At 41.1% G+C, this 13837-nt stretch overlaps 2 protein-coding genes across 4 annotated transcripts in view; one reads left to right on the forward strand and one right to left on the reverse strand.

Annotated features, from left to right (window-relative positions):
- Positions 1-13101, reverse strand: part of TSTD2 (thiosulfate sulfurtransferase like domain containing 2) — a 28667-nt gene extending 15566 nt beyond the window's left edge. For both annotated transcript variants that reach the window (XM_057498872.1, XM_036888549.2), the window contains exons 1-5: positions 12958-13101; positions 10888-11100; positions 6588-6901; positions 4544-4664; positions 593-718 (exon numbers count right to left, since the gene is read on the reverse strand). In XM_057498872.1, the coding sequence (XP_057354855.1) occupies positions 593-718; positions 4544-4664; positions 6588-6901; positions 10888-11052 (726 nt within the window). In that variant the 5' untranslated portion in view covers positions 11053-11100; positions 12958-13101. The remainder of the gene's footprint in view (positions 1-592; positions 719-4543; positions 4665-6587; positions 6902-10887; positions 11101-12957) is intronic.
- The window catches only part of NCBP1 (nuclear cap binding protein subunit 1), a 38558-nt gene continuing 37810 nt past the window's right edge, over positions 13090-13837 (forward strand). Inside the window, exon 1 of one of the 2 annotated variants that reach the window (XM_036888547.2) lies at positions 13090-13598. In XM_036888547.2, the coding sequence (XP_036744442.1) occupies positions 13565-13598 (34 nt within the window). In that variant the 5' untranslated portion in view covers positions 13090-13564. Of the gene's footprint in view, positions 13599-13637; positions 13831-13837 lie in introns of those variants that run through there. The other variant, XM_036888548.2, reaches the window with a different exon arrangement.

Below are 13837 nucleotides of genomic sequence, written 5' to 3' on the forward strand. Positions count from 1 at the left end.
GGTGTTTCTATAGCTATAAGCATTTAACTATAAAACAAACACCACTGAGCAATTCCAACATGTTCTAGAGCAGTTGCCTTTCTTTTCCTATCATCATCAGACTAACACTAGCAAGATAATTCCCACCACCTTTATCACCTACTATGATAAAGTATAAAGTCACTCAAACAAAGCCACTCATCTGTGAGAGCAACAGCTTTATTCCCCCAGGTGGTCTGAAGTGCTGTTCTTATAGTGCCAGGTTTACTAAAAAAGTAGTGATCCCCTGAAATAGCCAGGTGGTCCCTCCAGTGAGCAAGCACATCCAAGTTGTAGTGTTTAGACTGTGTAAACTGTAATGTCCTTGTTCTATAAGGGAGACTGAAGTTCAGAAAGGGCACTAACTTGCCCAAGATCGCATGATGACTTTCTGGACCTTTCACCAGAAAGAATGCTCTTTCTGCTGCACAGCCTTATAACCTCAAGGGGGAAGAGCATTTATCTGGCACTGCTTATTTCTCCACAGTGACCTTCTCTTCATAACCAAGAGCAGGAAGAGGCATAACGTAGAAGCAAATGGCTCTAAATCCATTATATTTTCGATTTTTCTTACCTTAAAATCATCTTTACACATATACTCCTTAAACAATGGGTAAGAAAGCATGGCTTCCACGTAGAGTCTGGTGGCCAATTTGCTTCCACCAACCGTCCCATTGATTCCTTCTGTAGCAATTCGAACCTGGGACACAAAATGGTGAGAGAAAGGGGATATAGCCTGTTCTAAGCTTAGTTTACGTCTTCTCCGAGCAGAACAGGCTCATGTATGTCAATGAGTTTAACAGGAAAAGCAGACGCTGCTGTGGACACCAAAGTGTTACCATACAAAGATACTTGTACTTTTCTAAAATGCCATTGCCCACAGTTCAGATGAGTTACTCAGTTAATGTGCGCTGAACAAGAGAATGGACTGAATGAAACTTCTGGAAAGCTGCATTTGCTGTGGCGCTCCAATTGTCCAATGGCCAAAGAAATGAATTGGAGCTTAAGCTAAATCCAGGTCAGCAGATCTAGGATCAAGATTCAGCTTTGCCATTTACTTGCTGTGTGGCCATACAAAAATTAATTTACTTTTCTGAACCTCAGTTTCTTCATTCTGATACAGGAAAAAATCAAGAAAAAATTGCTGAGGAGATATTACCCAAGTCCTACTACAGCACAGGGTGTACCTGAGAGATGGGAATGCAGGTGAGCACATCTTTGCACAGTGTTTGGGGTAAAGCACACCACTGTAAACCCACCTAACGGAATCCAAGTTCCAGAAGGGGTGTTGGGTCTGTTTCATTCACTGTTATATAATCACTGTTATATAATCACTACAGAAAAAGTAGTAGGAGAAAACAGTTATATATAATGCCCAGAACACTGTGTGCCACATAGTAGGCACTCAGTAATTATTTGGGAAAAATAAATGTGTATCCATAACTGAGGATTTCTGGCTTCTTGAGCCCTGTGTTCCCTTTGAAATGCCTCACTGGTTAGTAGACAAGAGAGCCTGACATGAAGGGCCCTACCTTAGGCGGTGCTCTGAGGGCCTGCCAAGTTAGTTGTCTCCGTACTACAAAATCTTCTATGAGTTTAAAAATGGATCATCTTTATAGTTGAGCTCTATAAAAAAAAATGCTAGAGGAAAAGTACAACACTGATATCATGGTACTCTCTGGAGAGAGAGGTAATTTAATTCAAGGTCCTACAATGTTACTACTATTTATACAACAATGTTATCTACCAGTGCCTTACAATTAGAAACATTTAAAAGGCTGCACTTTTCAAGGCCCAGAGAAGATACTTTGTTGCCTCACTTGATTCAGTTGTTTAGGGCATGGATACAAATGAGATTCAGTTCATAAGCTAATGCCAGCTCACTAGTGTGGCTGTCCAGAGCTCTATGAGGACCCCGGATCACATCCAGAGCTTCTTGAGAAAGAGTACTGTAATCTGGTGGTGGGAGAGGAAAGTAAGGTGCATATGCCATCTCTGCTGTACAGGCTACTGTACCCACTACCAACTTCTATTTTTTTAAGGAACTACACAGAAATATAGAATCTAGACCACTCTAAGGTTAGGAAATCTATTCTAAAACTATTTATGACTGTGGCAAATATGATGAAGAGGTATGTACTTCTATGTAACTGTATTTAGGGTAGGCTAGTAGATTCTTTCCTGTTATTTTAATATCAGGACTCAAATAAAAGACAAGCACATTTACTCCCTATATAGCTGGGGCACAGCAATCTCTACCTTTCTTGAAGCAATAATGAATGTATAGCAGTAGGAATGAGAATCTGTTCTCCCATAATTCCAGAATTTTCAGGTTCTCCTCTTTCCCTATCTAAAGGCCAATATTCTGCCCAATGTCCTACCAGCAGAAAACTATCTCAAGACCTGAGCATGTACCGCTGAAGCCTAAGAGCCAGGCAGGTGCTGCCGCCTTGTGGGTAGGGATCCTCACTGCTAGTTCACCTTCCACTGGGCCAAGAGTAAAAATCTGCCCCTAAATCAAGGAAAAAGATAGATTTTGTATTTTGTACGTTCAGGTTTACTGTGAGAATATCCATCTTTCGAGGTATAGAGAGATGATAAATGTACTCATTCCACAAATGTTCAGGTTTATTTTTGTTGCTGTTTTTTACCTATGCACCAAGAATTGTGCTAAGAATTAGGGATATAATGGTTTAATAAAAAAAGTCTTGCCCTCTGGAGCTTACAGACTAAGGGAGGTCACAGACATTAAGGTAAAAGTTACAAACTGATAAGTGCTATGAAAAATAACAAGACACTATGAGAGAGTGAGTGAACTGGAAAAAAAACAGTTTAGTCTGATGGTCAGGGAAAGTTCTCTTTGAAGAAGCATCATTAAAACTGAGAACTGAAAAATTAGTAGGAGAAAACAAGTAAGTGTGGAAGAGTTATTTGAAGAGGACAAAAAGCCCAAGACACAAAAAAACTTTTGTGGGCCCTGAGAAACTTCAAGAAATTGTTAGTGTTCTGAACTGCTTTAGGTAAGTGGAAAAGGTAGGAAGGGACCTAAATGCACGTTAAGGATTTGGGTTTTACTCAAAATGTACCAGACAGCTTCTGAAAGACTTTGAAGGAGTGATATTTTATTACCCTTTTAAGATCATTCTGACTGCTTTGTGGAGAATGGATTAAATGGCAGATGAGGATGGAAGGCAGAGTAGTTTGGCAGCTCCTGCAACATAGTGTGGGGGCTTGGCCTAAGGAGCAGAAGTGAAAGAGAGAGTGAATGGAGTCAAGGGGTATCTTAGAGGTAGAAATGTTAGGACTTTGGTAATGACATGTATGTAAATGAGGTTTTCAGTCACTGTTAGAAAACATGGATGTGCAAAGTATCACTGATCAAATGAACTGCCTCAGGGAATTAAAACCTGGAACATGTGTGGGAAAGATTAGGCATAAGACAGCACAGTGTCATAACCAGAGGGGATCTCAGAGGGAACTTGGTTCACTTCTTTATTATTTAAATTTTAAAAACACACACACACATATATATGTCTATATAGATGTGTACGTATGTATGTGTAATCAAGGATGTTTTAAAAAAAAAAGGAAAAAATCCATAATTCTATCATGCAGAGATAATCATGATTAACACTTTAATATCTATCTTTCATCTTTACACACAGGTACCTCTTGTTTTGTTACAAACATACATTCATTCCTTTAACATTCTCCAAGTACTTACTATCTGTTATGTGCTAAATCCTGTTCTAGCAATGAGAATCCACCAATTAATTAAGACAAAATTCCTGTCTCCATGAAGCTTAAATTCTACAAGGGAGATGGATTGCAACAAATCAAAGATTACACTTTCAGGCAGTAATAAGTTCTTCGAAGTTCTTTGAGCAGAAGGGGATAGAAAGTGATGAGCTTTGGAGACAGGACTACTTCAGATTAGAGTTCTGAGGAGGTAACATTTCAGCAGAGAAATCAAGTGAGGAATAAGCCATGTGAGGATCTAGGGGGAAAATGTTTTAGAGGGAAAGGAAATGGCAATGCTATGAAATGGTAAGACTCTGGCATGTTTTAGGAAAAGTAGGAAGCAACTTGGAATCACACTTGTAGGCATAGTTCTGTAAAATGTTTTTCCAGTTAATATACCAAGAACATTTCCCTATGCCAGGGGTCAACAGATTATATCTGCTTTTGCACAGCTATACTGGAACACAGCCATAGACTTTCTTTTATGTATTGTCTATGGCTTTCATGTTACAGTAGCAGGGTTGAGTATTTTTTTGTAAAAAGCCTAAGATACCCATTACTTGGCTCTTTAAGAAAAAGTTTGCTGAGCCTTCGTCCATACCATGAAATATCCTGACAAAACAAGATGTTACTAGCTGTTTGGTAGTCTATTTAAAGGCCTAGCAGGATTTCACTTATTGCTAAGACCTCCCAACAGTGAATTCTCTTCGTTAGGAGCACAACCTTTGTAATCCAAGCTGCAGGTAAAAAGAAACTAGTGAAGGATAAGGTGCAGAGGTGTTACCTTGCCTGTGAGGTGCAGGTGCTGACACAGAGCTGTCTGCCAGGCACAGATCCAGTGGGGATCTTCCAAGTCACAGTAGCTGTAGTAAAGTAGCACCTCCCCTTCATCACTGCCCTGGCCACTAGAAAAAGAAAACCACAAGGAAAGAGTATTTGAGCCACTAGCATAAGGAAGCTGAAGTCATAAAGTATACCCAGCCAGTATAAGAAGGAAGGCCAGGATAGAGCAACTCACGCCTACCTTTGTGCCCACTACTGTCCTCCTCCTGAAACAAAAAGCAACTCTGTATTTGCTCTAAAGACAGTATCTGCACTGAACTTCTTACTTTACAAATAGTGAGTTTACTTTCATTTCCTCACTTGATCATCATATCCACAAGACAGGTATCAAAGACCCTACTTTACAGGACAGCTGAAAATTTCAGTCCATTCTGATTTATAGTCTAAGGAAGGCTGTATCTGTTTTGAATCTCTCACAGTATAAAAAGGTTTCACTTCCACTTTTTCATGTAATCCTCTTACCCATGAGACAGATTATTATTGTCTCCAGTTTACAGCTGAGTAAACTGAGGCCAGTTCCTCCCAGATAGGACAGCCACAAAGTGACAGCCAGGGCTTGAACAGCAGTTTCAACACTAGCACCCATACTCTTTCTACTGCACTATGGTGTCTTAATACTACCTGTCCTGGGACCCGGGTGGGTCTCTTATCATCTCTGACCCTTGATTTCCTCATCTGCAAAGTCAGAGAACTAAAATAAAACACATCTCCCAAAATGTGCTCTAAGCTGTTCTATGAAATCACGTTTGAGAAACCCAGCAGACAGTATCTCCCTCTGAGAGTCATAGGGAAAGCCCCTTATCTATTGAAGGCTCTGAGAAGTCCTGCACTTAACATTTTAATGTAGTGCTTCCCCAATTTACTTGTTTTTAGTATCTCTTTTCAAACCTGTTAGCATCCTCTGGAACTGGTGCTGCACAGATTTCAGAGAATGTTCTATAGTAGGTGATTATGAAAGTCACATCAAGCTCTGGAATTTAGGACTCCCTCATCAATACCCTCAGACTATTTCAGGGCCCAATCTCCTCTGAAATCTTGTCTATTTTAGAGCCTGTTTTCCTTTCTCTAAACTCCTGTACAAATTATTGTCTGTACCATACAATTTAATGGATAATCATATAGCTTGTCTTGTGTCATGTGCTAATTGTTTCATGTATCCCTTTCTTTCTCTCACTAGAAAGCAAATTCCTTGAAGTGCAGGGCCATACAAAAATAAGGCCACATTTGTATAGTTCCCAAGTGCTTTTATCATCATCCTTTTAGATAATTCATATAGCAATACTGTGAGGTAAGCAGGGCAGGCATTATTCCAGTTTTAGAGGTGAGGAATGAAAGTACAAAGAATTTTAGTGACTAGCTCAAGTCTGACTTGAAGCTCAATTCTCAAACTTTCTCCTCTTCTTTATGACAAACAAGGGGAACTTGGCACTGAATACCAGTGACATTGTATCAAATGTGGACATTTTCTAATCACCAAATAGTCAGGAATCACTTAACATCAGAAATCTGTCCTTTAGCTATAATATGATTTGGTGAGTTTTTCAAAAGGAAGACCTAACCTTCTAATTGTAGTCCTCAGTGCTAAAAGTTAACATTCTTTCTAAAACACATTCAGCTCAGAAAACCACATTTGGTAACAAAAGCTCTTTTTTTAAGCTGACATTCAGGGCAGATGAATCATGAACACTTCTGGGCCTTCTCATTTCTCTTTAAAAATAATACAATTTTCTGTTCTTTACCTCACCCTACAGAGGATGTAGGATGGCTTCCAAGAAACCTAGCAAAACCTGGCAGCTGCATGGTTATAAGCTGCTGCATAGGCTGCAGTCTTCTATCATACATAGTACGTTTATTGGCCTAGCTTAGGCCCATAGAGAAATGCTGTGCCTTAAGGATCTTGCCATTTTAGTGGATGGGTAGTTGTATCTCGTTGTGGCTGGAAAAACTTTTAAAATTAAATCAAAAGTACAGAATGAAATTCTTACCTTATCAGCTCATCAGGGCTAAAGCAGCTTAGATCAGGGAGCCAAGCAGACACTTCATGGTTACAAGTAAGGCACTCTTTTAAAGGGTTCCTTTTGTCTGCAGACTTAAGACTCTTTGAGGTGCTCAATGTCACAGCCAGCTGCTTTAAAATAGAAGCAGTCTGGTGGCAAATTTCATCAGCATGTTGTATTGCCACATGTCTATGGATGCTGATCTGGTCTGTGAATAGTTGCCGACAGCATTTCCACCATTTTTCTTTACATTCAAAAGGAGGTGCTGGAACTTCTTTGGTTTTGACAAAAAGGGCAAATGCCTGCAATTACATTTCAAATATGCCACTGTTAAATAACCTTAGGTTTAAGGCTAGTAGAAGTCTCAGTGAAATCCCTTATCTTTCCACAGGGGTTTCTAGTTTTATGTCCTACTATTTTATAGAACTTCCTGAGAGAGTAACAGTTTTATTAGTAAGCTTTATACCTCAATTTAAAATTCTTTAAGGACTGTTCTTAAGGATTTGAATTTCAAATATTAGTAAAACATTACAAACAACACTATCAGTCACTTCCCAAAAGGAAATAGTTGAGAAAATTATGGGTATACCTACTATGGAATATTAAGCAGCCAGTTTTAAATTACATGGGGAACATTTATAATATTAAATGAAAAAAACTGGATAAAATTTGCTTATATAATGTGATCTCAACTATATTAAAAAGTATACCAAAAAATAAAGGAGATGTAAGAAAATATTTTGATTTGTTTTTTGGAAAATAAAAATGATATATCCTTATTGTAAAATGAAAAAGCAAACAGAAAATTATGAATGTACTATCATTCTCTTAACCAATTCCTAACTAATAGACTTTTTTTGTTTCCAATATATATTTACAATTATAAGCAATGTTGAATGAGCATTCCATGCACACATCTTCCTGTACTTCTGTAACCATCTATTTAGGACTTATATCTAAAAGAAAAATTTTGGGGTGAAGAAGCATGAAATTTTCAACTGTGATAGTGACTACCAGAAAAACCGTACCAATTTATATGCTCACCGACAATGCATGAGGGTGCTATTTTATCCACAGATACTACATTTTATCAGTATGTAAGTGTTATTGTCAATATTCTTAATAGTGACCTGAATAAAAGGCAAGAGAAATGTACTGTTTTTATTTGCATGTCTTTGATTAGTGAGGTTGAATATTTTTCATACTGATTCTCTTTGTTCTTTTCTAACTTGCCTCTTTACATCTGTTGCCTATTTTTCTATTGTGGCATTCATCATCTTACTGATTTGTAAGTGGTTTTAGAGACCTTTTGTTGATCACAGTTATCACAAATTTGTCAACCAGCTTGTCATTTGTTTTTCAGTTTCACTTACGGTGTTTTTGATGTATAGAGGTTAAACAGGATCTGTGATTATCAGCCTCTCAAGGATTGTTCCCTCCTAGTCTAATATATATATATGGGTGTATATTATATGTATATATTACATACATTATATATGTACATGTTACATTATATGTATTACATATTATATATATGTATTATATGTGTGTTACACATATATGTATTTTCTTCAACAACTTTTTAAATGCACCTGAAAGCTACTGTAAAACAGTCAAAAGTGGGCACTCTGAAGATTAACAGTTACGGAGCATCACTGCCTCAATCTGTGCACAGCTGTTCTGGACTGTCTTAGACTGAAGCAGCAGGATGCAGTAGCCTGAAATTACAGTGGAGGGCATTTTCTAGCCTCTTTTGTAGTCAATCCTTCCCAATAGTCAAAAAAAGTAATAAAAAAGGAAATATCATGTTAATGTAAGTGCTTCTTTGTATTAAACTTTGAACTTCAAATCTTGTCCTCTGCCAGTGCTCAGAAGAAAAACACTTTTACAAGTAACAGGCTGGGAATTACACAGGTTAATTCAATTGACAATTACAGCACATCAACAATTACTATGATTATTAGTTTATATAGAAATGTAAGGCCTATGCATCCAAGATCTTATTATTGTGGCCTTAAAAGTTCGTGGTCTTTAAAGAAATACCACACAAAATCTGAATTTCTTTCCCTCCTCCTTCCTTTCTCTCTGCCTGAGCAAGATAGGAGGCCCAGTGCAGACATGGCTTAGCACATGATCTCTCAGGGCCTCATTAACAAGGCACTGAGGACACAGGAGCAGTTAAGGCCTGTGTGAGGTATGTTCAAGAGAAGGCAGGCCAGAGCCAGAAAGGTAGCTCAGAGGTGGGTGTGGCAGGTCCTGGCAGGAGAGGCAGCTTGGCAGAGTGGAGAAAATGACTGTGTGGAGGGGAAATAAGCCAATAAGAATATTGGGACTAATTGGAGCTAATTGGAGCTAGACTTTTCACTAATTTCATCAAATAGGGGAGGTATAAGTTTGAATAAATCCTATGATGTTGGGATAGAACTGAAGGTATTGGTATGACCTCCTGGCTTGATTTTATTGATAAAAAAGTAAAAATATCAGTATGTGTATGATACATAAAGATGTGTATTCATCTACATATTTTCTTAGCTCTGTCCACCAGATGTCCTGGGAGAAGCAACACCTTAGCAGTAAGGAGCTCACCTAACCCCGGTTTGGTTTTTGACAATTCACCACCAGAGGGAATCAGGGCTCCTTGAAGACATGCTGATTCCAAGGATGGGGCAGGAAAACTGTAAGATGAGCCTGGAACATCTTGTTGACTCAGAATGCAAGTAACTGTTCAAAGAATGATGATGGCAAGGAAAAAGGACATAAATACTAGCTTCAAGGGGCTCCCAGCCAAATCTGAGATGATCTGAACATCAAAATAATGATAGTAATGGATTATAACCCACTGAATAAAATGGAATCCTTAAGTTCACACTGATACTAATAAATCAGGAGAAAAGAAAGCTCTTCCTTGCAGCACAATTCAAAGTAATAAATCTAGAGGAAATGAAGCAATTAGAAAATCACCATTTAGCAACCATCACAGTAATAATTCAGCAAAGAAAAATCAATGAATCTAAAACTAATATGTAAAAGATGGATGAAGAATAGGATATGTACACAGTCTCAAGCTATTTTCTTCCAAAATACTGATTAAGAGGAAAAAAAGAATTCTTTCATAGCAGAGATATGACAGGCACTTCCTTAATCAAGTAACCAATATTAACATTGCCAGCAATGGAACAAATTGCTGCTGTAAGCCACCTGACAGAATACATCTCTTCTCGACAGTCTTGTTCATAAAAGCACTAACCTTAATCTAATCCAAAGGAAACATGGGTACAAAACAACTAAGGAATATTCTACAAAATAACTTACTATAATCTTTAAAAATGTCATGGTCATGATTTCAAGAGGGGAAAATGAGGAAGTGTTCAGACAGAAGACATGAGATATGACACCTAAAATGTAACATGTGACCTTACACTGGCTCTATAAAAATCACTTGGGACATTTGGTGAAACATGAATGGAGCCTGCAAAGGGGACATGCAAGTCTTCTGTACAATTCTGGCAACTTTCCTTTAAATTTTAAATTATTGCAAAATAATTTATTTTAAAACCTTTTTGTACCCTTTAGATTCCATTTTCAAGGAAATCTGTGTGAGATGAGGGTGAAGGGGTGGTGGATAGGAAGTTATAAGCAAAAATATCTATTCTTCATCGACATGGAGCTAACAAAAGATAACTGCAGAAGCAGAACAATGGACTGGAGGTAAGAAAACTAAGCCTCAGTTGCATTTCCTCAATCATTTTCCTTCCTCTGAGCTTCAGAAGGAGGAGGTTTGAGCCAATGATCTCTGAAAAAACCATTAAACAGCACAGAAGGGCAGCATCAATACCACCCCCATTTGAGGCCATTAGAATGTCCTCAGTAAGCTTGCAACTTTCTGGGCCATTCTGACCCAAAAGAGCCCAGCCAGCTGGACCAGATCAGGAGTCTTAAATGGCAGCTGCCCTACTGCCTGTCTGTTCTTGCAATCAGGTTTCATGGGTTCCAGTGATTCCTCCTATAACCCTGGGAGCAGAAAGGAATCCAGCCCCTCTGTTGAGGATCTGTCCTCATGTACTCTATCATTAGGGTTCCACAGCACACTTTGCCCAGGACTCTCCTTTGCTGGCACTGACTTAAGATCGCTGGTTAGTGACCCTATTAGACCTTACTTTAAGCATGGCAGCAGCCTAGTATCTCACTTGCCATCGATTCCCTGGAGGACAACCTTGATGAGCTACTTCTAGATGCATCTGAATTAGCTGTACATACAATGATCCTGAAACATCAATAGCAACTTTACCTTTTTCTTTGCAAATGAGTATTTCTTCTTTGTACTAACATCTAATTCTGTTTTGAGACTGCTACTGGGATTGATAAGACTTGTGTCTTTTAAATCTAGGTCTGAAAATCTTAAAACACAGGCCTCCAGGTCATCTCTTTGATCTGGTGAAGTGAAAGAAGGCATCTGGTTTGGTTGCAGTAGTGGGGCAGCTTCCTTTCAGTTAACAGTCTCCTAGGAAGTAAGCAAGGGAGAAAGAACAATGTCAGTCTTTGATTACTACTTGAAGCAAACTTGCAGTTAGTCAGTCAGGCAAATGAGCAGGGGCCCAGCAGCCCAAGCTGTCCATTCATTCACTCAATATTTATTTAGCACTTACTCTATGCCAGGCACTGTTCTAGACTCTGGAAATATAGCAATGAATGAAACAGAAACTATCTCTGCTTTCTTAGAGTTTATGTTCCAGTGGGAAGAGAAAGAAGATAAACAAATTAATACACTGGTTTTACAAAGTCAGGTGGTTAGAAAGGACTATGAAGACAAAAAAGCAGGGAAAGGAGAGAGAGTGGTGGAGGCACTCTTTAGTACACAGTGGGTGGGTTAACTTTTTCTGAGGCAGTAGCATGTGAGCAGAAACCTGAGTTAGGGGCATGCTGTGCAAACATTTAAGGTAAATGGTACCTGAAAAGCACCAGGTCTAATCCAAATCAGCCAAGCTGTGTGCTAGTACCTTCAGTTATAAACATGTTCTTTTTGTCCCCTAATTTTAGACCTGTGCAAATTCCCCTCCTTAGAAGAAATAACAACCAAGAAAGTCCCATTGTAATGAGATGTAAGTATAAAATATAATAATTGCCACTGTGACCATATCTTGTCAAAATAGACACATTACCAGCCCCATTCTGGTTACCATCATTCCTTGACTGAATTATTGCAATAGCCTACCTGCCCTCCTATAGGAGTGAAGGAGGTCACCATCAAAAAGTCAATAAGATAACTCTCCAAAGGCTATTCCATTTATTCATATAAAGTCCAAAACCCTTACAAAGCCCCTCCTACCACCTCCCTGATGTCATCTTTTCTCTTCCTGTGCTCACTACCTCTGACTGCACTGTTTCCTGAATAGTTATCAGCACCAAGAAAGCAGGGGTTTTCCTTTGCTCATCTTTGCTTCCTCAGCATCTAAAACTGCCTGGCACAAAGGAGGTGCTAAATGTTAATAAATACAATGTTTGTTGAATGAAATAAACAAACTGGGTAGCTGGGGAAGGCTTCAGGAAGGACCTGATATTTGAGCTGAGACCTAAGTGACAAGGAGTCATCTATGCAGATTTAAAAGCAGAGATCTTCAGGCAAAGGAAAGAGTATAAATTCCTACAGTGAGAACAATCTTAACTTGTTGGAGGAAAACGAAGCGAGTTAGAGTGGTCGAATATCCAATGAGAGTAGAACCTGTAGGTCAGAGTATGGAATCTACCATGGAAAGTCCCTGGAGAGTTGTAACGAAGGGGTAAAGTGGTCTGATTCTGGATTTGTTCTGAAAGTAGAGCTGGCAGGGTTTACTGATAGATTGTTATGTAGGAAGAGAAGGCACAGGAAGACAGAAGAATGACTCCTACCTCATTTTTTATTAAGCAATCGGATGGATGGTGTCATTTACTGAAATGGGTAACACTGAAGGAGTACTAGGTTAGACCAGGAGGGTGAAAGAAGAGTTCCATTTTAAACGTGTGAAATTTCCGATGACCATGGACCAGGCAATTAGATAAGTAGGCATGGTGCTTCAGGGGCGTCAGGGCAGAGAATGATCACATACACGCCCATTAAGTACCAAATAACCACTGAAAACATTGCTAAAATAATCACCTGTTCCTTCATAAGCAACAACTCATAAGAGTGAGAGGTAAGATGACAGCAAGGGGGTAAGCCCGGAGTTCCTGCTGGAGCGGGTCTCCGAGTCCCAAGAGCCGTACGAGCGGCGGCGGCGCCTGGCACCTGGACCCCGCCTCCGCGCGGAGCCTGGTTCAGTCTCTCCGCCCAGCTTCCCGAAGGAGGCAAGGGCCCGGAAGTGGGAGTGAAATGAGCACGTACCCGCCAGTCCTGCTCGTTTCTTAGATCTTTCTTCATTCAACCGTCTCCGCCTAGCAGTTGTCACTGCCCACCGCCCTCGAGCCGCCAGCCTGCGCCGGTTATTTACGAAGGAAGGAACGCCCCGGACGTCACCTCGCTCCGGAAGCCTTCTAGGCCGTCAGTGAAAGGGTCGCCGGGAAAACGGTTGAAGGCCCCTAGATAGGCTCCGAAGTTGAGGCGGGGACTGCTGACTGTATCCCGGCGAGGCCACCCCTCCAGGCGTGGCTCGCGGCCCGCGGGCTCTGGCTGCCTGAAAAGGCGGAGCTCTCTGCGTGGTCCCGGAAGGACTTACAGTGAAAGGCGGGAGAAGGAAGCAGCCGAGAGGCGGAGGGAGCCCGAAGGGGCGGTTGCGTGCCCGCGGCCTGCTGAACTTCCAGACGCCGGCTCTCCCGCGTCCCGGCCCAACGAGCCCAACCGGCTGCCTCTCCTCCTCGCGCTTCCGGGCGCGGTAGCGAGCGGGTGCGCCGGAGCGCCGCCGGTCTGCGCTCCTCGCGCGGGTTGGCTGCCCGACGGCTCCTGCCAGGCTTCCCGCCCGGCATCGCGGCTCAGCAGCGCACCGGCGTACGGCATGTCGCGGCGGCGGCACAGCGACGAGAACGACGGTGAGTGTTCTCGGCCGGCCGCAGAGGCCGCGCTCTGGTGAAACCGAGTTTGGCTTCCTTGGTTTTCGGGTCGGCGAGGGAAAGGACGGGAAGCCTTTCTACCCAGGGAGCCACGGAGGGAAGGAGAGTGGCACAGCGGGCATGTGGCCGGTCGACTTCTGGAAAGCCGTTGCCCCCCCGCCCCGCCAACCCCGGCCCCAAGTCCTTTAGTCGTCGGCGGGAAGGAGGCCTGGTGGGTC

This window comes from Manis pentadactyla, chromosome 3, assembly GCF_030020395.1.
Source record: "Manis pentadactyla isolate mManPen7 chromosome 3, mManPen7.hap1, whole genome shotgun sequence".
NCBI classification, from domain to species: Eukaryota; Metazoa; Chordata; class Mammalia; order Pholidota; family Manidae; genus Manis; species Manis pentadactyla.